Source organism: Prinia subflava, chromosome 2 (assembly GCF_021018805.1).
Source record: "Prinia subflava isolate CZ2003 ecotype Zambia chromosome 2, Cam_Psub_1.2, whole genome shotgun sequence".
Lineage (NCBI taxonomy): Eukaryota > Metazoa > Chordata > Aves > Passeriformes > Cisticolidae > Prinia > Prinia subflava.
In genome coordinates, this window is record NC_086248.1 from 437,843 (window position 1) to 460,672 (window position 22,830).

Here is a 22,830-nt window from a genome sequence, read left to right on the forward strand (position 1 = left end):
GCGCGCACCGGCACCGCCGGCACGGCTCGGCACGGCACGGCACTGCTGGCACGGCACTGCTGGCACGGCACTGCTGGCACGGCACGGCACTGCTGGCACGGCTCGGCACGGCACTGCTGGCACGGCACTGCTGGCACGGCACTGCTGGCACGGCTCGGCACGGCTCGGCACGGCACCGCTGGCACGGCACGGCACTGCTGGCACGGCACGGCACTGCTGGCACGGCACTGCCGGCACGGCTCGGCACGGCTCGGCACTGCTGGCACGGCTCGGCACGGCTCGGCACTGCTGGCACGGCACGGCACTGCTGGCATGGCACTGCTGGCACGGCACTGCTGGCACGGCACTGCTGGCACGGCTCGGCACGGCTCGGCACTGCTGGCACGGCACTGCTGGCACGGCTCGGCACGGCACTGCTGGCACGGCACTGCTGGCATGGCACGGCTCAGCACGGCACTGTCAGCTCGGCACAGCACCACTGGCACGGCATGGCACAGCATGGCGCTGCTGGCACGGCACCGCTGGCACGGCACAGCGTAGAGCTGAGCTCCTGCACCGGCCCTTGGCAGGGACAGAGCCCGGTGTTGACTCGTGGTGTGCCATCCCAAACCCTGCCGTGCCAAACCAAACCTTGCTGTGCCAAGCCGTGCCAAGGCATGCCGTGCTGTGCCAAGCCAGGCCAGGCCAGGCTGGTCCGAGCCAAGCCGGGCGTGTAAAGGGCTGTGCAGTGCCATGCCATGCCATGCCATGCTAAGTCCAAGCGAAGCCATTCCATGCCAAGCCAAGTCATGCCAGGCCAAGCCAAACCAGGCAGGGCCAAGCCAGGCACAGTCAAGGCCTGTACAGTGTCCAGCTAAGCCGTGCCGTGCTGTGCCAAGCTGTGCCAGGCCAAGCCAGGGCAGGCTGGTCTGAGCCAGGCCAAGCCAAACAGAGTCAAGGGCTGTGCAGTGCCAAGCCAAGCCATGCCAAGCCAGACCGTACCAGATCAAACCAAGCCAAGTGCAGCCAAGGGCTGTCCAGTGTTGTGCCAAGATGTGCCAAGCCTTGCCAAGCTGTGTTGTGCCAAGCCAGGCCAGGCCAAGCAAGTGTGCTCAAGAGCTGTGCAGTACCAAGGCAAGCCAAGGCATTCCAAGCCAAGGCATTCCAAGCCAAGGCATTCCAAGCCAAGCCAAGCCAAGCCAAGCCAAGCCAAGCCAAGCCAAGCTGTCCCTTCTTGCCCCATCCCTTCTCCCCACACTCCTGCCAGCCGTGTTGTCCTGGTCCCTGGTGCCAGCAGGACACTGACAGGACATCTCTGGGGGTTCTGCCCACGCCAGGGCTGAGGGGGGACCAGAGTGTCCCCGTCCCATCCCGTTATCCCATCCCGTTATCCCATCCCATTATCCCACCCCATCCCATCCCACCCTGAGCCCATCCCATCCCATCCCATCCCATCCCATCCCATCCCATCCCATCCCATCCCATCCCATCCCATCCCATCCCATCCCACCCTGAGCCCATCCCAATCCCATCCCATCCCATCCCATCCCATCCCATCCCATCCCATCCCATCCCACCCTGAGCCCATCCCAATCCCATCCCAATCCCATCCCATCCCATCCCATCCTGTCCCATCCCATTATCCCATCCCAGTGAGGCTCTGGCCCTGTGGCTCCTCGGGGAGCGCAGAGCTGTGCTGGGCACGGACACCCCGGGATTTCGGCGGGCAGGGATCCACAGCAGCATCCGAGGCCTCGGGGGTCTCTGGGGAGGGGGTTTGTGGTTCCCTCTGAGGAAGGGGTGGGAGCGGGGCTGGGGGCACTGCCAGGACCCCCCCCGGCTGTGGGGAGGGACGTGGGGTCGGGGCTCAGGGCTGGGCTTGGGCAGCACTGGAGGCCCCGGGGGCACGGGGGGCTCACGGTGCCACTCCCAGCACCTGGCACAGGTGACGCCTTCAGGCCACAAAAACCTGAGCTTGACCCAGGCCACGGCTGGCACTGGCAGTGCTGAGGGTGGGGTGACTTTGGGGGGGACCCTTGGAGCACCCAGCACCACCTGGACACTGTCTGGGGTTCCAGGGTTGTGCCACAGCCCCTGGCACGGGCAAGGGGGGCCCAGCAGTGCCCGGCTGTGCTTTGGCAGCTCCGTTCCTGCCTGGCTGTGCCGGGATTGCAGCCCCAGGAGGGGCCCCTGGGCAGAGCTCCCCTCACCCTCCCCGCTGGAAGGCTCCTGGTGCACAGGGGGGCACTGCAAAATGACCCATTAATTAGCAATGCTAATTAATGGCGTGTTCCCTGTTGGGACAGGCCCTGCTCACTCCCAGGGCTGTCCTGTGCAGGAGCCTCCTGTGGGTGCTGGGGAACCTGGCTGGAAATGGGCAGGTGCCCCTGGACCAGAGCAGAGGACTGGAATTGATCCCACAAATCACACAGGCAGGGTCCTGCTGGGCTGAGATTAAACCTTCCAATTGCATGGGCAGGGTCCTGGGATTGGGATTGAGCCCCCAGATCCCATGGGCAGGGTCCTGGGATTGGGATTGAGTCCCCAGATCCCATGGGCAGGGTCCTGGGATTGGGATTGAGCCCCCAGATCCCATGCTGGGGAACAGCCCCATGCTCGGCTGGGCAGAGGAGGAGGAGGATGGCCATGGGTCACCCACACCAGGTCCTGGTGTCCCTCTGCTCCTGCACAGCAGTGGGCTCTTTGGGCTCCATGGGCTCCGTGGGCTCCATGAGCTCCATGAGCTCCGTGGGCTCCATGGGCTCCATGGGCTCCGTGGGCTCCGTGGGCTCCATGAGCTCTGTGGGCTCCGTGGGCTCCGTGGGCTCCATGAGCTCCATGAGCTCCGTGGGCTCAGTGGGCTCCGTGGGCTCTGTGGGCTCCGTGGGCTCCATGAGCTCCATGAGCTCCGTGGGCTCAGTGGGCTCCGTGGGCTCTGTGGGCTCCGTGGGCTCCGTGGGCTCCATAAGCTCCGTGGGCTCAGTGGGCTCCGTAAGCTCCGTGGGCCCAGTGGGCTCCATGGGCTCTGTGGGCTCCATGGGCTCCATGGGCTCCGTGGGCTCCGTGGGTTCCCCTCCACGCCCCAGAGGAGCCCCACGCCGGGGCTGTGCCCCGAGAACCCCCCGTGTCCCTCCGAGATCAGCTCCAGCGTTCGGCTGTTCCCGCGCTGGCACCATGGCCCAGGGCAGGAGGAGTCCCTGGAGCTGCTCCCCGGCTGCCGCCCCGGCAGAGCCGGGGGTCCCCGCGGTCCCCCTGGGCCGAGCAGCTCGGCCTCGCCCCCGGGAGAGCAGCGGCACCACGACCCGGTGACACGGTGACAGCTGCCTGCACAGGCGCGTCCCTGGGGGCGGGATCGGATTAATTAATCTCGCCTGGAGGGCGGGCACCAAATTAAGCCGGTGCTGGTGACACGGGCGGCCCCGGGAGCAGCTGGGGGACAGCCGGTGTCACATGCTGGGCGGTGCCACCGTGTGCCAGGGTGGCATTGCTGTGCCGGGGTGGGGGTGACCCTCCCCGGCCACCTCTGCCAGGCCCTGGGGACACGGGGTGTGGGGACATGGCACGCTGGCGGGCTGAGGGGTGACATGGGGCAGTGAGGGTGGCAGCGGTGGTGGCCAAGGGATGGTGGCCCGGGGATGCAGCTGTGATGGCACCACGGCCTGAGGGCCCTCACAGGGACATAGGTGTAATGTCACCACGATCTCACGGTCCCCAAGGGACCCCGCATGGTGCCACTGTGGCTCAGGTGACCCAGGGGACACAGGTGTGGTGGTCCCATAGCCAGCGGGAGCCCAGGAGACGCAGATGTGGTGGCACGGTGGCCCCAGGGCCGCCCCAACTCCCGGCGCTGCCACTGCTGGGCAAGGTCGTGGTGCCGCGTCCCGGTGCCACCCCCGGCTGTGGCACTGCCTGAGCCCGGGGAGGGAGAGCAGCTGCGGCCGGGCCCGCTGTCCCCGCTGTCCCCGCTGTCCCCGCTCCCCCCGCTCCCGCCTGACCTCGTTTCCAGCTCCGAGGGCTCCTGGTTATGCAACCACCGCCGAATTCCTGCACAAGCAGAGATGGCCGCCAGTGCGGGCACTGCCTGGCCCGGGCACCGCGCTGCCCCCCGCGCCCCCCGTGTCCCCGAGTGCCACCGGGGCTTGTGCCACCCCTGGCACCGCAGGCGCGTGGCCGTGGGAGCGCTGGTGGCACCGGCGGCATGTGGCAGTGGTGGCTTGTCCCTGGGGACACCGCGTGTATCACCCGGAGCCGCGTGCGGGCAGGGGGGGCCCGGGACCCCCGGGGGCACCGCTTGGGCCGTGTGGTGGCACCTGCGGCCACCCCCGCGGCGGGGCCCGCGTCGTGTTTGCCACCGATGGCCCCAGGGTGGGGCAGGAGGAGGAGGAGGGGGGGAGGAAGAGGAGGAAGAGGAGGAGGGGGCTGGGATGAAGCGCGGAGGGGCAGCAATAAAGGGATTGATCCGGGTATGGAAAGAGCCGCAGCGGCCGGGGGGTTCCGGGGAGCAGCCCCGGGATCTGGCGCTGACCTGAGCCCGCGGGGGGACACCGGGTGCCCCCAGCTGTGTCCCCAGCTGTGCCCCGGGCTGGCTGCGGGTGTCGGAGCCGCAGGGACACGGGGCCGGCTGGGCCCAGCCTACCCCCCCCGACCAGTGCCAGTCCTGGGGCGCTGGGGGTCCCTGAGGACGGTGCACACAGATCTGGGGTCTCCGGGAGCTGTTTGGGGTCCCTGTGGGCTCCTTGGGGTGCACTGAGAGCCCGGGATCTCCGGGGGGTTCCTGGGGTCTCCGTGGGGCTGAGCCCACCTTGCTGCCCCCCACGCTGAGCGGGAGCTGCCCCTCCCCCGGCAGCCGGGAATAATCGGGATTAATTAGGGCTCTAATGAGGTGTGAAAGGGTTACGGCCTGCGGGATGAGCAGCGGGACAGGGACAGGGACAGGGACAGGGACAGGGACAGGGACAGGGACAGGGACAGGGACAGGGACAGGGACAGGGACAGGGACAGGGACAGGGACAGGGACAGGGACAGGCACGGCGGTGCCATTGGAGCTGGCCGAGCCTGCACAGCTCCCACGTCCCCGTGGGAGGGGACAGGCGGGTGGGGGACCCTCGCCGTGGGAGGGGACAGGCGGGTGGGGGACCCTCGCCGTGGGAGGGGGCCCCGGGCTGGGGCCGTGCCCACCCCGGCGCCACCGCGGAGCTTTCGTGTCCCCAAACCTGGCAGGGGCCGCGGGTGTGACAGGGACCGGGTGGGGACAATGGGGCAGGGCTGGGCAAGGCCGGGCACGGCCCCGGCGGTGCGGGGCAGTCCCGGGGCGCCCCGGTGTCCCGGCGGTGCCGGTGCCACGGGCACTGCTCGGCTCCGCGCTCCCCTCCCGCCGGCCTGGGGAGCACGAAGCTGCTCCGGGCCCGGAGCCCCCGGCCCTGGGAGCGCTCTGGATTTTTCCCACCGGGATGAACTGAATCCAAAACACAAATGAGGGCCGGGAAAGGCGCGGGGCTGTGCCAGGCTGGGCTGGGGGCTGGAGCGGACGCGCCGTGGCGGGAGCCTGCGGATCCCGAGGGATTGGGTTTGGGTTTCTGGCGGGCTGGGGGAGCGAGGGTCCCTGGGCAGGGGCGGCTCCGGGGTCCTGCTGGGCCTGGCAGCGGGCGCTGGGCTCCCCCCGGAGCCGGGGCCGCTCTGAGCCATCCCCAAATCGGGGCCGGGTGATGCCCGAGGCTCCCGCCAGCAGCGGCTCCGTGCCCGGGGCGGCCGCGGTGCCGCCGAGCCCGGGAGCCTCCGGCGGGGCCCGGGGGTTCTGCCGGGGGTGTCACCGCCGCGATGCCGCCGCGCCAGATGTGCGGGCTCGCGGTGGGCGCACATCTGGCGGCGGGGCAGCTGTGCCGGGGCCGAACACTGGCGGCTCTGTGCGCTCCCGCTGCCCCCGGCCATGACCAATGCGGGGATCTCCGGCCCCGCCGGCAGCTGCTCCCGCCTCCGAGCAGGAAAACCCTTCTTCCCTTTTCTCATGAAACCCCGGCCTTTTCCACATGGCGGAGGGACAAGACGCCCCGCAGGGAGGAGATGGATTTATTAAATATTTGGCGGATGACAGAACATGTCTCCCCGCTCGCAGGCTGCTGCTGGAAGCGTTCCCCGCGCTGACGGCATCGCTGCGGCGCGGGCTGCCAGCCGCTCCCGGGGACACGGGGACAGTGCAGGCTGGCCCTGGGGACAGGGGGGACAGTCCAGGCTGGCCCCGGGGACAGTCCTGCTCCCGGGGACAATCCAGGCCGTTCCTGGGGACAATCCAAGCCGCTCCCGGGGACAGGGGGACAGTCCAGGCCGCTCCCAGGGATAGTCCTGCCCCTGGGGACAATCCAGGCCGTTCCCGGGGACAGTCCAGGCCGCTCCCGCACTCCCCTGTGCCTGCAGGAATGGGGGATGTCTCTGCCGGGGTTGGGGAGCCAGGAGCGGCCACGGCCACCCTGTCCCTGTCCCTGTCACCCCCGGGGCAGCCGGTGCTGTCCCTGTTCATGTCACCCCCGGGGCAGCCGGCGCGGACCCGGCGTGGCCCCCGCCCCCTTCCCCGCCCCGCGGTGTTTGGGATGTCTCGCTCCCGGCACTGCCCCGGGCCGGGCCGGGGGCGCCAGCGGCTCTGCCCCGGGAGTGCCCATGGGAAGAGGCTTTTAGATGCATTTTCCTTCGGCTTGGTTTAGCCCCAGGGAATTGCAAGTGGCAATTCCGATCCGGAGGGTGCAGCTGGCGTGAGCCGCTTGCCTCTGCCCCAGCCTGTGCTCAGCCCAGGGGGGAATTAAAAAGGGGGTTAATCACCTCCCTAAGTGACACCCTTGGGTGACACAGCAGCCTTCGCTGGGCACCCCTAACCCGCTCTCCTCGGTGTCAGGGGGTGCTGGGGGGGGCCGTGCAGCCCTCCTTCCCATCCCCTCCAAGCCTTCGATCCCGCCAGGTTTTCCACACAAAGCCCCGGTGCCCCAGCCCTGCCCTGGCAGTGCCACCTGGAGGGGCTGGGAGACCCCCAAGCCCCTCTCAGCTCTGCCTGGGGGACAGACCCCGACCCCTGTGCAGCTGTGACAGCCCCAGCCCCTGGTGGCCGCCACCAACCCCACCAGGCATCGGGAAACATCCCCGTTTTCCGTGCTTGGACCCGTGACACAGCCAAAGATGCTGCCTGCCTGAATGCAGCAAATTCAGCCGAAAGGCCACGTGAAGCTGTCCCTGTCTCTGTCCTGGTCTCTCCATCCCCATCCCCATCCCCATCCCCATCCCATCCCCATTCCTGTCTGCATCCCTCTTCCCATCCCTGTCCTTATCTCCATTCCCATCTCCATCGTCCATCCCTCTCCCCATCCCTGTCCTTACCTCCATTCCCATCTTCATTTCCATCTCCCATCCCTATCCGCAATCCCATCCTCATCTCCCATCTCTTTCCCCATCCCCATCCCCATCCCCATCCCCATCCCCATCCCCATCCCCATCCCCATCCCCATCCCCATCCCCATCCCCATCCCCATCCCCATCCCCATCCCCATCCCCGTCCTCACTCCCATCCCTATCTGTGTCCTTATCCCCATTCCCATCCCCGTCCCTGTTCTTGTCCTCATTCCCATCTCCATCCCTCTCCCCATCCCTCTCCTTATGCCCATTCCCATCTCCCATTCCTATCCCCATTCCCATCCTCATTTCCCATCTCTTTCCCCCATCCCCATCCTTATCCCCATTCCCTGTCTCCATTCCCATCCCCATCCCCATTCCCATTCCATCCCCATTCCCACCCCCACCCCTCTCCCCATCCCTGCCCCCCTTTCCCGGCCGAGGCTGCTGCTCCTCCCGGGGCTCCCCCGCTGCCCTCCCCTCCCCTCCCTCCCCTCCCCTCCCCTCCCCTCCCCTCCCCTCCCCTCCCCTCCCCTCCCCTCCCCTCCCCTCCCCTCCCCTCCCCTCCCCTCCCTCCCCTCCCCGGTTCCACCACACCAGCCGTGCCCACCGGGCTCTTTATTGTGGCTGCCCCGCGGGGCGGGCGGGGCGGGGGCCGGGCCGGGGGTGCTCGGGGGCTCCTGCTCCTTTCCCCCGGCTCTCCGGAGATGTTCCCGGACGCGCCGGGGCCCTCGGCCCCTTCCACACTCCTGAGCAGCGCGGGGGAAGCGCTGGAAGCGCCCCCCGGCCGGGACAGCGGCCCGCGTTTGGGGAGCGATGGAGCCCAGCGTGGTCGGGGGAGCTGCCAGACCCCATTCCCGTATTTCCCTCACTCCCACCAGCACGGAGCCCACCCCCGGTGCCGATGCTGCTCCCACTCCCTGCTCGGGACGGGAAGGGTTCCTGGGCTGGGAATGCCAGGGCCCACCACGGCACCCATGGGTGCACCCCGGGGGGACGTGGCCCCACAGCCGGCTCCGGGTGGGCTTTAGAGGCTGAGTCCCGGCAGGAGGGCCCGGAGGGTCCCCCCGTGTTCCATGCACAGGGAGGGACAGAAGGCAGGAGCGGGGACCAGCCGGGGCGCGGCGGTGGCACCGTCCCGGGGGAGCCTGGCACGGAGCAGCGCAGAGCGGGCACAGCCGCCAGCAGGGTCCTGGCAGGGGTGTGTGTTCTTTGGGCCTCCCTGGCCGGCTGGGCACGGTGTGGGCACGGTGTGGTCACACACGGAGGGTGCATGCAATGGCCTGAGGGCAGTGCCCGTGGAGAGGAGAGCGGAGCAGAGGCCTCGGTGTCCGGGGCTGCGGCGGTGGAGATCGGGCACGGTCGCACGATGGTGATGGATGGGCTGGAACCGCCCCTGCCCGAGGGGGGAGACGTCCCTCGGGCACAACCTCTGAGCCTGTGGCATCAGAAACCCTGTCAGGACCCGCAGAGATCCTGCAGAAACCCCACAGAACCCCACGGAGACCCCTCCCGGCCCCAGAGCCACCAGTGCTGGGAGCTGGGAAGGGGCTGAGCCTGGAGAAAAGGAGGCTCAGGGGGGACCTTGTGGCTCTGCACAGCTCCTGACAGGAGGGGACAGCCAGGGGGGGTCGGGCTGTGCTCCCAGGGAACAGGGCCAGGACAAGGGGAAATGGCCTCAGGCTGGGCCAGGGCAGGCTCAGGTTGGATTTTGGGAACAATTCCTCCCTGGAAAGGGCTCTCCATCCCTGGCACAGCTGCCTGGGGAGGTTTGGAGTGCCCATCCCTGCAGGGATTCAAGGCCCTGTGGATGTGGCACTTGGGGACAGGGGTCAGTGCTGGGGGTGGTTGGGCTCGGTGGCTCGGGGCTGTCCCAGCCTCCGTGGCTCTGTGACCCCTGGCCCTGCGCAGCCCTGGGGACACGGCCAGGGCTGAGAGGTGGCACCACGGGAGGGTCCTGCTGAGCCCAGAACTGCCCCTCGCCCCAGGGAGCTGCAGCTGCTGAGGCCAGGGCGGGTCCCCCCTGACCCCGGGGGGCTCAGGGCAGGGGACTTTGCCCCCAGACAGGATCTGAAGGCCCCTGGTGGTGCTGCCCAGCTCCCCCCGTCACTGCAGGGCAGCTGCAGCCCAAGGGTGGCCAGAGCCACCAGAGGCTCAGGGGCACCCCTGGGCCTGGCACCCACATGGGGCTGGGAGGAACTGGAGCAATCACAGAACCACCGAGGTCAGGGAACACCTCCGAGGTCACCAGGTCCCGTCCCCTCCTTGTCCCCAGCCCAGAGCACTGAGTGCCACCCTCAGGCCCTCCTGGGACACCCCCAGGGGCTCCACACCTCCTTTCCAAGGCCTGCCCAGCCTTTCCATGAGGTAATCCTCCCCGGTGGAAGAGCCTTTACCACAGTGTAAAGGGTAATTTTTGCATTTCTTTGGTCTTTTCCCGTTCTTTCTGTAGGATCAGGAAGCCTGACTGGTTCCTCTCTCTCATTTTCTCAGTGCTCTCTATTTAGTGCTCGTCAGCTGCTTCTGGCTGCTGCTGGAGGCCCCCCTGGGCTCTGGGGGGGAACTGGGGCTCCCCCAGTCCAGCCCAGCACTGGGGGGTGGCAGGGTCACCCCCACCCTTCCCCAGAGCCAGGAGGGCTTTGGGATGTGAGGAAAAGCCACCACTGCTGCCTCCCTCCCCACGCTGCCATTTCACTCCTTCTTGGGTTACCAGATTGTTGCCCAGATGAGGCAGGACTTGAATTTCTAATGTAAAAACTCTCAGAAAGGCTCCTGAGCCCCTCTGGGGCTCTCTCCTTGCGCTGCTGGAGCGGCTGCGAGGTGGGGAGGGCAGAGCCCCCTCCCCTCCCGTGCCAGGGGCCTGCAGAGGACACTTGGAGGAATCTGCTGCTGGGACTATCCCACAGAACAGAACCGTGGGTTTGAATTTCCCCACAGAACTGGGGGTTTGAATTTCCCCACAGAACTGGGGCTGGGATCCACCACTGCCCCTCCTGGCCCGTGGCCGCCTGGGGCTGGGGCTCCCTGAGGCTGGAGGGGTTTCTCCTGCCTGGTCCCTGCAGTCACCCAAGCTGCAGGGAGAGGGAGGAGGTCCCAGGGAGGGTCCCTGCTGTCCCCAGCCCCTCCTGCCCCAGTCTGGGGGCATCCAGGGGAGGTTTTCCTGCCCTCCTTCCCACTGGGAATGGGCAGTGATGGCCATTATGGCAAACTTCCAGAGAGGAAACCTGACCACGCTTCTCCTGCCGCTTTTCAGGTGGGAGATAAGGATCTCCCTGGAGACGCTCCAGGCTCCAGCCCGGCCCCTCCTGCCCGCAGCTCCACCTGGCTGTCTGCCCATCTGTTGTGCCTTGTTGTTGACTTAGAGCCCCGGCTTTTTTGGGGGCAGACATTGTAATTTTGTTTGGTCTGGACAGTGCCCATCACCACGGGCTCTCATTACAGGAGTGACAATAAAATGGGAGATAAGGCTGGCAGAGCTGAGGGTGACGGTGTTTTCCCACTCTGGGGAGAGCCCAGAGCCCCTGCAGGGCCTGAAGGGGCTCCAGGAGAGCTGGAGAGGGACTGGGAACAAGGGACAGAGGGACAGGACACAGGGAATGGCTCCCACTGCCACAGGGCAGGGCTGGATGGGATTTTGGGAATCAGGAATTGTTCCCTGGCAGGGTGGGCAGGCCCTGGCACAGGGTGCCCAGAGCAGCTGTGGCTGCCCCTGGATCCCTGGCAGTGTCCAAGGCCAGGCTGGACCCTGGGGCTGGAGCAGCCTGGGACAGTGGGAGGTGTCCCTGCCATGGCAGGGGTGGCACTGGGTGGGCTCTGAGGTCCCTGCCCACCCAAACCACTCCATAATTGTGTGGAAAGGATCCTTTTGAACACAGCGGAGGGATGGGCAGCTGGGGACCTTCCTGGTGCAGAAACAGGACAAAGCAGGAGGGGACAGGAGCCCCAGGAGGTGCAGGAGGGGACAGGAGCCCCAGGAGCTGCTGGAGGTGTCCGTCTGTCCGTCCTTACCTGAGTTGCTGTCCAGCCTGCGGCCCCTCCTAACCTGCAAACAGGGAAGGGCAGGTCAGCGAGGGCAGCGTTTGTGTCCCACCAAAGGAGGGATCTGCCCCCATCTCTCACTGCCCCAGGACATGCACAGCCCTCCCCAGGTCCTGGCAGGCAGGAACGTGCTCCTGGTCCCCAGAGAAGTCCCGGCATGGCTGGGGGGGTCACCCAGAGCCCCCTCTCAGGGCAGGGCCAGCCCCACCCAGCTCCACTGTGGACCTCCTGGAGCCCTGAGGGTCTCCAAGGGTGACCCCACAGCCTCTTGGGGCAGCCTTGGGGCAAACAGGTACTCTGTGTGTCCCAGGAGAATTTCCTTTATTCCGGACGTGTCCCCCGCCCTCTCCCCGGGCACCGAGGGGAAGATCCTGCCTCAGTTTCCCCGAGTCTGTCCCAGGAGTTATTCACACACTTTGCTCTCAGCCTTTCCAAGTGTCTCCTTCATCCCTGCCATGGCCCTTCCCTGTCCCTCCTGTCCCGGGGAGCTCAGCTGGGCCCAGGTGGCCTCGGGGGTGCCAAGAGGGGCAGGACAGTCCCCTGCTCGCCAGGAAAGCTGTGCCAGCCCAGGAGCCACCGACCCTCCCAGGGACACCTCGGTGTCCCAGTGCCAGGCTGGCCCTGCCAGGCTCTGGGGGTGGCCCCAGCCTGTGCCAGCACCTGGGCCTGTCCCCAGTGCTTGGCCCTGTCCTTGCTGAGCTGCAGGAGCCTCTCAGGGCATTCTCCAGCCTGGTGAGGTTCCCGGGGCACAGGCACCGCCCCCAGCTCGGTGTCACCCCACAGAGTGACACCCCACACCTGCCAGGGATGTCCCCTCTGGGGACAGGAGCATGCAGGGCCTCCGTGTTGGCCAGGATGGGCAGGTGCATCCACGGAATCACAGAATGGTTTGGGTGGGAAGGGACCCCCAGTGCCACCCCTGCCCTGGCAGGGACCTCAGAGCCCCCCAGTGCCACCCCTGCCATGGCAGGGACCCCAGAGCCCCCCCAGTGCCACCCCTGCCATGGCAGGGACACCTCCCACTGTCCCAGGCTGCTCCAGCCCCAGTGTCCAGCCTGGCCTTGGGCACTGCCAGGGATGCAGGGGCAGCCACAGCTGCTCTGGGCACCCTGTGCCAGGGCTGGAATTCCACTTCAAATTGGACATTTTTGTCCAGGAAATGTAATGGATCAGAAACTGCATTTCCACCAGTGTGAGCAGAACCCAGGCCTTTAGTCCCTCTTCCAGCGGTTCCAGGGTTGTGAAATCCGAATGGTCAGTACAGGAGGGGACAGGGATGTGGCAGGTCTCGGGTGACACTGCCCTGGCCACCAAGAGGAACCCGGGGGACAAGCAGGACCTCACAAACAGGGACTGGCCCCACCTGGAACAGCTCCTGGCAGAGGGGAGGGGTGGGTACACAGCGCCAGGGGAAACAGCAGGAACGCACCGGGGCTGGGCTGCCATGCAGCAGGGAGGGGTGCAGGGGGCTTTGCCAGCCCCCAGCTGTGCCCCCAGGGCCAGCAGGGCTCGGGGACACCCCTGGAGGAGCTGCCCTGTGATCCCAACCTCGGAATCCTCCCCAGGATTTCATCCCCCTGCTCCATGGGAGGTCGGACCCTCAGCAGGGAGGGCAGTGCTGGGGTTGATTAATTGGGATTGGATAAATAAACAGCAGGGAAATAGGAAATAACTACGTGAAGAAACTTGTGAGGAAGCCCAAGGACGATGTCGTCCCTAGGAATGGAGTTAAATCAAAAGAAGGTTGATCTGGGATGGATCTTGGGCAGGAATTGTTCCCTGGGAGGGCGCTGAGGCCCTGGCACAGGGTGTTCAGAGAAGTGCCCAAGGCCAGGCTGGACCCTGGGGCTGGAGCAGCCTGGGACAGTGGGAGGTGTCCCTGCCACGGCAGGGGTGGCACTGGGTGGGCTCTGAGATCCTCTCCCATCCAAACCATTCCAGGGCGATTCCCTGAGTCCGTGGCAGTGGAGGCCCGGTGAGGACCAGCCTCTCCCTTTTCTGTGTGGGTGCAGGAGCTGGGAATGCCTGAGCTGCTCCTTCCCCCTGCTCACCCCAGACAGGGAGCGCTGCTGGGCCGGGGCTGCTCCCAGAGAGGAACCCGGGGCAGGGGAGCTGCTGTGGGCACGGGGCCAGGCCCCCACACCTGCAGCATCCCGGCCATAGCTCCTGCAGTGCCCTGGGCCTTGGTGTCCCCATCCTGGTGTCCCCACACCTGCAGCATCATCACCACAGCTCCTGCAGTGCCCTGGGCCTCGGTGTCCCCATCCTGGTGTCCCCACAACTGCAGCTCCCTGCAGTGCCCTGGGCCTCGGTGTCCCCATCCTGGTGTCCCCACAACTGCAGCTCCCTGCAGTGCCCTGGGCCTCGGTGTCCCCATCCTGGTGTCCCCACAGCCCTCGCCAGGGCTCCAGGGCAGCTCCCCCAGCCCACCCCAGGGCTGTGCTTCCATGTGGATCACTGCTCGATTTCCCTGCCAGGCGTTTGCCTCACGGCTCTGGGACTGCAGGAACCGCTTTTTCCCTGGCAGGGGTAATATTTACATTCCACACGGAGGCTCCTGGACCTGGATCTGCTCTTGGACACGGCTGGGCCGTCCCTCCCCGCTCCGATGAGTAACGGGAGGGTTTGTGCTCCCTCTCTGCCCCATGCACCATTCCCAGTGCCCCTTCCCCCGATTCCCATGCGTGTCTGGGTCAGCTGGGAAGCATCTCAAGTATTCCAGTGATGAGGAATGTTCTGGGGCAAAGAGGGCCCTTGACTCGGAGCGGAGGAGATTCTGCTCCAGGAACTCCCGCTCGAGCCAAAATCAAACTTCCCGTGCTCCTTCCCCCAGTTCAGGCTCTGTGGGCGAAGGAGCAGAGCAGCTCCAAGCACCTGCCTGCTCTGCAGAAGCCAGAGGATGGGGAAGCTCGGGAAAAGCTCTTCTGGGAGAGAGCTGCGGCAGCTGAGCCAGCAGGAAATGTGTGTGCAACAAAACCAGGCTCAAAGTCCGGGTTTGTTGATGCTGGAATCGGGTTTGGCTCGAGCGAGACAAATGCTGGGGCTGATTCACAGCCAGCCAAGGCTGCTCCTCGTGTTTGGGTTTAAACATGGAAAGCAGAAGCCAAGGGAGCCCTGAGTGAGGTCCTGGCCCTGCAGGAGCTTCCTGGCGGCTCCTGGAGCCTGAGGTGGGCAGCAGATCCTGGCACTGCCTCCCTGGCACTGCCCTGCTCCGGTGCTGAGAATCCCAGGGCCACGAGGATCCCTCCAGCCCCGGGGTGACTCCAGGGGAACTGCCAGGGCTTCCTCAGCACAGAGGAGAGCAGGGACACGGGGACGAGAGGGACCTCCTGTGACACCCACAGCACTGCCTGGGTGGGGTCCCCACGGGCACAGGGACACCTGTCCATCCAGGGTCACCCCACGGGCACAGGGACACCTGTCCAGCCAGGGTCACCCTGGGATCCCCACGGGCACAGGGACACCTGTCCATCCAGTGTCACCATGGGCACAGGGACACCTGTCCAGCCAGGGTCCCCACGGGCACAGGGACACCTGTCCAGCCAGGGTCACCCCACGGGCACAGGGACACCTGTCCAGCCAGGGTCACCATGGGCACAGGGACACCTGTCCAACCAGGGTCACCCTGGGATCCCCACGGGCACAGGGACACCTGTCCATCCAGTGTCACCATGGGCACAGGGACACCTGTCCAGCCAGGGTCACCCCATGGACACAGGGACACCTGTCCATCCAGGGTCACCATGGGCACAGGGACACCTGTCCAGCCAGGGTCACCATGGGATCCCCATGGGCACAGGGACACCTGTCCAGCCAGGGTCACTGTGGGCAGGTGACAGTCCCCCAGCTCAGGTGACAGTCCCCCAGCTCAGGGCCTGCCCTGGTGCCTCCCTGCCCCAGGCTCTGTCTGACCCCCCCCTCTGGGCTGGTTTCTCGCAGCCCCTGCAGCAGCTCCTCCTCCTCTCACACATTCCCGTGTGTGACCTTTGCTGAAAACCACCCCTGGAAGTGGCACAGGGCGGGACTGAAACACGGGCAGATGCTGGGGACAGTGACAGGGGCTGGGAGGTGACACGTGCCAGAGTGCCAGCGAGGGGGCTGTGCCACCAGAGCCACCTGCACCCGGAGCCACCTGACCCAAAATAATCCACCTGTGCCACCAGAGCCACCTGATCCAAAATAATCCACCTGTGCCTGGAGCCACCTGATCCAAAATAATCCACCTGTGCCTGGAGCCACCTGACCCAAAATAATCCACCTGTGCCTGGGGACATCCATCTACACCTGGGGACATCCACCTGATCCCGAGCCATCCACCTGATCCCGAGCCATCCACCTGATCCCGAGCCATCCACCTGCAGCCAGAGGCCTCCAAAGGGAGCCAGTGATCCCGCAGAGGAGTGAGTCAGAAAATGCTGCAGAGCTCTGAGACAGCTTTGTCCCCTCACCTCGCTCCTTCCCATTCTGCAGCTTCTCTGTTTCTTCCTCGTCTTCTTCCTCTGCTTCAGGAAAAAAAAAAAAAGCAAAAAGAGGAGAAGCAGGCATGAGACAGTGGGAGAGAGATGAGAGGCAATCATGGAATGGTTTGGGTTGGGAAATCCCTCAGAGACCATCGAGTCCAGTCGTTCCCCAGTACCTGCAAGGCCACCAGTGCCCCGTGTCCCCAAGTGCCACATGCACAGCTTCTAAACCCCTCCAGGGCTGGGGGTTCCATCACCTCCCTGGGCAGCAGGGCCTGGCAGCCCTTCCCATGAGGAAATTCTTGCTGAGTTTCCCCTGTTTCCTGGTGGGTTTGCTGTGTTTGAGCCAGGATAAGCTGTGTGAGTTAATGGCAGGGTATTCCCGCAGCAGAGTGGGGGCACAAGGTCACATTTCTTCTGCAGGTGGTGGCTCTTATCTCACTGCAGCACTTCAGTGAGACCTGTGCAAACAGCTGAGGCTTATCCCGAGGGTGGTGTCACCCCTGCCCGAGGTGTGAGAGCAAAGCAGGGAGAAAGCCCCCAGTGAAAGGCACAGCTGGAGGTGTCTGCAGTGGATCTGAGCTCAGAGTAAAAATGAGCCCAGAGTGAAAATGGGACCAGTGCCTCCCCAGCAGCACTGGGAGCACCAGAGCGTGGCTGTGGCACCTGGGGACACGGGGCACTGGGGGCCTTGGCAGTGCTGGGGGAACAGTTGGGCTCCGTGGTCTTGGAGATCTTTTTCAACCTCAGGGATTCTGTGATTCTACAGCTCTGTGACTCCACAATGCCACCACAGAATCGTGGAACACCCTGAGCTGGAAGGGACCCACAGGGATCATCCAGGCCAGCTCCTGGCCCTGCACAGACCCCCAACAATCCCACCCTGGCACCCCTGGAGCGCTGCCCAAGCTCTCCTGGAGCTCTGGGGCTGTGCCCATTCCCTGGAGAGCCTGGGCAGTGCCAGCACCTCTGGGGGAAGAACCTTTCCCTGAAATCCACCCAGCCCTCCCTGACAGGCAGAAGGGGCCATCAGAGCTGGCCAGGAAGCCCTGGGAGGACGGGGCAGTGCTGCTCCTGCTCCCCTTTCCAGGGAATGGCTCTGCAGGCAGGGCAGAGCTGGGCAGGGCAGGGCAGGACAGGGCAGGGCAGGACAGGGCAGGACAGGGCAGGGCAGGGCAGGGCAGGGCAGAGCTGGGCACGGCAGGACAGGGCAGGGCAGGGCAGGGCAGGGCAGGACAGGGCAGGGCAGGGCAGGGCAGGGCAGGACAGGGCAGGGCAGGGCAGGGCAGAGCTGGGCACGGCAGGACAGGGCAGGGCAGGGCAGGGCAGGGCAGGGCAGGGCAGGACAGGGCAGGGCAGGGCAGGGCAGGGCAGGGCAGGGCAGGACAGGGCAGGGCAGGGCAGGGCAGGGCAGGGCAGAGCTGGGCAGGGCAGGGCAGGGCAGGGCAGAGCTGGGCAGGGCAGAGCTGGGCAGGGCAGGGCAGGGCAGGGCAGAGCTGGGCAGGGCAGAGCTGGGCAGGGCAGGGCAGGGCAGGGCAGAGCTGGGCAGGGCAGAGCTGGGCAGGGCAGGGCAGGGCAGGGCAGGGCACGGCAGGGCAGGGCAGGGCAGGGCAGGACAGGGCAGGGGCAGGGCAGGACAGGGCAGGGCAGGGCAGGGCAGGGCAGGGCAGGGCAGAGCTGGGCAGGGCAGAGCTGGGCAGGGCAGGGCAGGGCAGGGCAGGGCACGGCAGGGCAGGGCAGGGCAGGGCAGGGCAGGGCAGAGCTGGGCACGGCAGGGCAGGGCAGGGCAGAGCTGGGCACGGCAGGGCAGGGCAGGGCAGGGCAGGTGGGAGCTGCAGCCCCGCTCCCTCCCAGCCCCTCCCCAGCCCCTCCCGGGCTGCAGGAGGTGTCTGTTCCCACAGCTTCCCTTGGGATGTGTGACATCCTGCTGGCTGCCATCAGCTGAGGATAACTCATGCTTTTCCTAATTTACACAAACGACACCGTTTCAGACACTTCCAGGGGAGCCTTCCTCGGTGCCTCATCTCCTGTCAGCAGCTCCGTTTCCATCTCATTCCCATCCCTGGTGATCCCCAGGGCTCTGCGGATCCCTGACACGGCTGGGGGCAGGGATGGACCCGGGGATGGCTGCAGCTGAGTCAGGGATTTGGGGATGGGGGTCAGGGAAGGGTTTGGACAATGCCCTCAGGCACGGGCTGGGATTGCTGGGGTGTCCTGGGCAGGGCCAGGAGCTGCACCCCATCATCCCTGCGGGTCTCACTCGGGCTATTCCACATTTCCATGACTCTACAACAACCCTGGAGAGCAAAAATGAGTGAGTGCAGACTCTGGGCAGATTTGTTCAGAGCTGAGGTGATTTATGGGGGGCTGGCAGCCCTGCCAGTGCTGGGTCACCCACGGACAACTTTATTAACTCTCAGCTGCCTCTGCTGCCAGGACACGGGGCTGGGAGGGGATTTACTGCTGGGCACTAAAACACCACCCAGTTCATCCCTGGGATCATCTCCTGGGCCCCACCACCCCAGGAGAACCTTCCTGGGGGATTCTGTGCCCCAGCTGGGGGGTCCAGCAGGGACCAGGGGCCAGGAGCAGCCACAGCACACTGCCCTTCCTCCTCAGCAGCAAAGGCAGCCCAGAAAATCAGGACCACAGGATCCTTCACCTTGCACAGGGCATCCAGCCCGACCCGTGACTGGTCCCCTTTGTCACCAACCCAGAGCACTGAGTTCAGACTTTCCATGGACACCTCCAGGGATGGGGACTCCCCCTGGAGAGCCCCTTTTAGTGCCTGGCAACTCTTTCCATGAGGAAATCCTCCCTGAAGGCGGCTGCTGGAGCGCTGAATGGTCCCAGCCCTGTTGCTGACAAGGCTCAAGGGCCAGGGACACTTCCCTGGAGCTGCAGGACCTGCTCTGGCCCCAGCAGGGTGGTTGGCTCCCCTGGCACAGGGAAGGGGCACAGAGGGATTAATTATCTGTTTCCCACATCGCTGTTTAATGGCAGGGGATGGAATTGGCCTCGTGTGCAGTTATTGATGGGTGATTGCATCATCTGAGGGAGTCACAGCAGAGGGTCCCACTGCTGCCCAGGTACTGCAGGGCTGAGCAGGAATCTGGGGGTGCTCCCTCCAAAACCCTGCTCTGGCCTGTGCCTGTGTCATGAGATCACCCCCAATCCCCCCAGGCCAGTGATGCTGGGCACAAAATCATTTTTCATTGAGAACGTGGACACGTAACCTCCCACTGCGCTTCAGTTTTAACAAAAACCACCGATCTAAGGACAAATGTGCACCTGTGGCTCGCAGCTCTCCCCCTGGCACGGGGCTCTTACCCGAGTGCAGCTCCTTCACCAGCGAGGACACGGTGTTGGTGATGGAGTCCGCCGCCACCAGCAGGTCATTGCGGAGGTTCCTCCTCGTACCTGGGGCGGGGCAGACACAGAGTCAGGACGGGGCTGGCACTGCCCGGCGCCCCCGGGCTCAGCCCCGCTGCCCCCCGGCATTCCCAGGGATGCTGATTCCCCTGGCACAGCCCGGCTCTGCCCGTGCCCTGTCGCTGTGACACGGTGACACGGTGACACGGTGACACGGTGGCAGCCCCCCTGCCCGTGGGCACAGCTGCTCTCCCTGGGGCTGAGGCTGCAGCGGGGTAAAGGCTGCTGGAATTCCCACCCTCCTCCTGCAGGGCTGCAGGAAGGGATCCCTGGACCTCCCTGGACACTCCTGGGGAGGCACTGCTGGCCAGCATCACCACTGACCACCAGTGACCACCAGTGACCACCAGTGGCCCCACCATGGCCACCACTGGGCCAGGACAGCCAGGAGAGCAGGGAACACGCCTGGCACAGGGATCACCGGGCAGGGCTGGGGAAGGAGCACGCCTGTGCCTGTCCTCGTGGATCATGGATGTGCCCCATCCCTGGAAGGGTTGGACAGAGGGCTTGGAGCAACCTGGGGCAGCGTCCCTGCTGTGACACAGCTGGATGATGTCACCAAGCCCACCCAGACATCTCCTGGCTGCGACACTCCATTATTTTATTAAGTGGAAAGAATCGACATTTCATTCTGTTTCCTGTGTTCTCCACCGGCCTCGGCTTTGCCTGATTAATATGAAGTAGCACTAATTGTGCAGATTGCCCTTCCGGAAGGATCGTTCCAGGAAAGTGATTACAGAGTCTGGTCACCACGTTGTTTTCTTGCAGGAGTTTTTCAGGTCATTTAATCGGCCCCATCGTGGTTATCACAAGAGGAACGTTGCCCCTTCCTGCTGGCAGTGGTGGATCCGGGGATTCCCGAGGGACTCTGTTCTTCTCTTTCAAGATCAACAGCAGAATTGATTTTCTGATTCGATGGTGGCCTCTGTATCTGAGAATTTCACCCAGAAACCATCAGGGTGTTCCATTCTAAACCTGTCACCCGTGGTCATCATCCCAGTGCCAACCTTGGTAATCCTCTGCTGAGTGGAAGATCAAGAGATCAGCTAAGGAGGAAACTTTCCTAATCTCAAGACTGTAAGACCAAGATCTCTGGCATTCAGTTCTTCAAAGCCTTCCTGCTCCAGAATTCCCCTCTCCTGGGCAGCTCGTGGAGGACTCACGCCCAGGGAGGAGAAAGGAGCCCTTGGTGTCCCTGCCCTCCCTGAGCTCACCACAGTGGCACCATCACACTTTAAAGTGTCTGGTGGATACATGAATAACTGAATAACTGAGATGTTCCTGTTCAGGCAGGATCAGCGTGCTCAGGGGTGGCCATGGTTTGTTTTGTCCCCACTGACACGGGCGGGACGAGCCCTCCACCAGCCCTGGATGGCCTTCTGCAACGCCTGGCTCCTTGGAACACGTATTTGAGAGCCTGGCAGGGGTTAAAAACCTGGGAAGGTTCCAGAAGGAACCTGTCCACTGCCACGGGATTTGATGAAGGTGAAACGTGGGTTTCTCTCCATGTTTGGTTTGTTTGCAGAAGGAACCTGTCCACTGCCACAGGATTTGATGAAGGTGAAATGTGGGTTTCTCTCCATGTTTGGTTTGTTTGCAGAAGGAACCTGTCCATTGCCACGGGATTTGATTAAGGTGAAACATGGGTTTCTCTCCACGTTTGGTTTGTTTGCAGAAGGAACTTGTCCACTGCCACAGGGATTTGATGCTCCTTTTCACAATCTTCCCTCCCTGGAGTGAGGAACCACCTCGAGCCCCGTGGCTGCACCTGAGGTGTCCTGTCAGCTTGTAAAAAGCCAAACCAACCACTCTGCATCAGGGGAGGGCTCCTGTTCACTGCGCAGGGCTGGCCGCGGCAGGGATTCCTGCGGGATTTCCCAGGAAGCTCCCGAGCTCCACAGGGATATTCACAGAAAAATAAAGGTTGGGAAAGACCCCCAAGACCATCAAATCCTGGGCTCTGCCACACAGGGGTGAGTCCTCAGCTGTGCCAAGGATTTCTTGTCCTTCCTCTCGCTGCCAGAGACAAGAACATCAAGGTGGATGTGCAGCTCAGAAGAGGTGATGTCCAGACAGAACCTCCACGCCTGCCAGGGACTGGGAAAAACCAGGCCCTGCTGCTGTTTTGCTCCCACATTCCAGGATTCTCCTGGAGCACTAAAGATGAAAAGCTCTGGACCAAGGTGGGCCAGCAAGGAGAAAAGAGCATTGAAACCCCTTGAGCTTCTTCTGGCAGTTCAACCACCAGGGCTGTGAACATGACAGGTCTGTAAGGTTTTGTTCTTAAATTATTTGTGGGGTAGCTTCCCTTCATGGAAGATCATCTTCACAGAAGTTAACTTCATCAAGCTCAAAAGGTTAAAAATGTGCCCCCAAAGTTGGTCCAGGGCACAGGAATGGGGTTTGTAATGATGGCCTGGACACGGTGAGTTCGTGTGGGCTGTACCTGGGATCAGGAAATGGTCACCTCCCACACCTTCCACTGTCCCAGGCTGCTCCAGCCCCAGGGTCCAGCCTGGCCTTGGGCACTGCCAGGGATGCAGGGGCAGCCACAGCTGCTCTGGGCACCCTGTGCCAGGGCCTGCCCACCCTGCCAGGGAACAATTCCTGATTCCCAAGATCCCATCCAGCCCTGCCCTCTGGCACTGGGAGCCATTCCCTGTGTCCTGTCCCTCCAGCCCTTGTCCCCAGTCCCTCTCCAGCTCTCCTGGAGCCTCTTTGGGCCCTGGAAGTGGCTCCAAGATCTCCCCTCAGTTTTTTCCCTTTAATCCCCTGGAGCTGCACCCCACAGGATTTGTCTGCTGAGAGTCAGACGCCCAGTCCAGAGCCATCCCAAGCAGCAGGGTCTGGGGATCCCAGGATGGGTTGGGTGGGAAGGGACCTCAGAGCCCACCCAGTGCCACCCCTGCCCTGGCAGGGACACCTCCCACTGTCCCAGGCTGCTCCAGCCTGCCCTTGGGCACTGCCAGGGATGCAGGGGCAGCCACAGCTGCTCTGGGCACCCTGTCCCGGGGCAGGGTTCCCCCTCCCCTCTCCCGCCCCGTCCCGGGCTCACCGTGTGTGAAGGGCTCCTGCAGGTCCCCGCCGAGCCCCGGCAGCGCGTCCTGGGCCCCGTGCGTGGGCGTGGAGCCGGCCGAGGCCGGGCGCGCCGCGGGGCCGTGCGTGGGCGAGGGCTGCGCCGAGCCCGCCTGCGCCTGCGGGGACACCGGGAACGGCTGAGGAACGGCACCGGGCACGGCACCGGGCACGGCACACACCGCGCACAGGGACAGACCGACAGACGGACACGGACAGACACGGACGGACGGACAGATGGACACAGACAGACACCCAGACAGACAGACACAGACACACAGACACACACACACACAGACACACAGACACAGACACAGACACAGACACAGACAGACACACAGACACACAGACAGACAGACACACAGACAGACACACAGACACAGACACAGACACACACAGACACAGACACACACACAGACACACAGACACAGACACACACAGACACACACACACAGACAGACACACACACAGACAC

At 64.6% G+C, this 22,830-nt stretch overlaps 1 protein-coding gene across 1 annotated transcript in view; it reads right to left on the reverse strand.

The window, feature by feature from the left end:
• Positions 1–7,960: 7,960 nt before the first annotated feature.
• Positions 7,961–22,830, reverse strand: part of DTNB (dystrobrevin beta) — a 141,268-nt gene continuing 126,398 nt past the window's right edge. The window contains exons 19-23 of the mRNA XM_063422411.1: positions 22,336–22,474; positions 19,179–19,268; positions 15,837–15,890; positions 11,359–11,392; positions 7,961–8,788 (exon numbers count right to left, since the gene is read on the reverse strand). Coding sequence (XP_063278481.1) covers positions 11,388–11,392; positions 15,837–15,890; positions 19,179–19,268; positions 22,336–22,474 — 288 coding nt within the window. The 3' untranslated portion in view covers positions 7,961–8,788; positions 11,359–11,387. The remainder of the gene's footprint in view (positions 8,789–11,358; positions 11,393–15,836; positions 15,891–19,178; positions 19,269–22,335; positions 22,475–22,830) is intronic.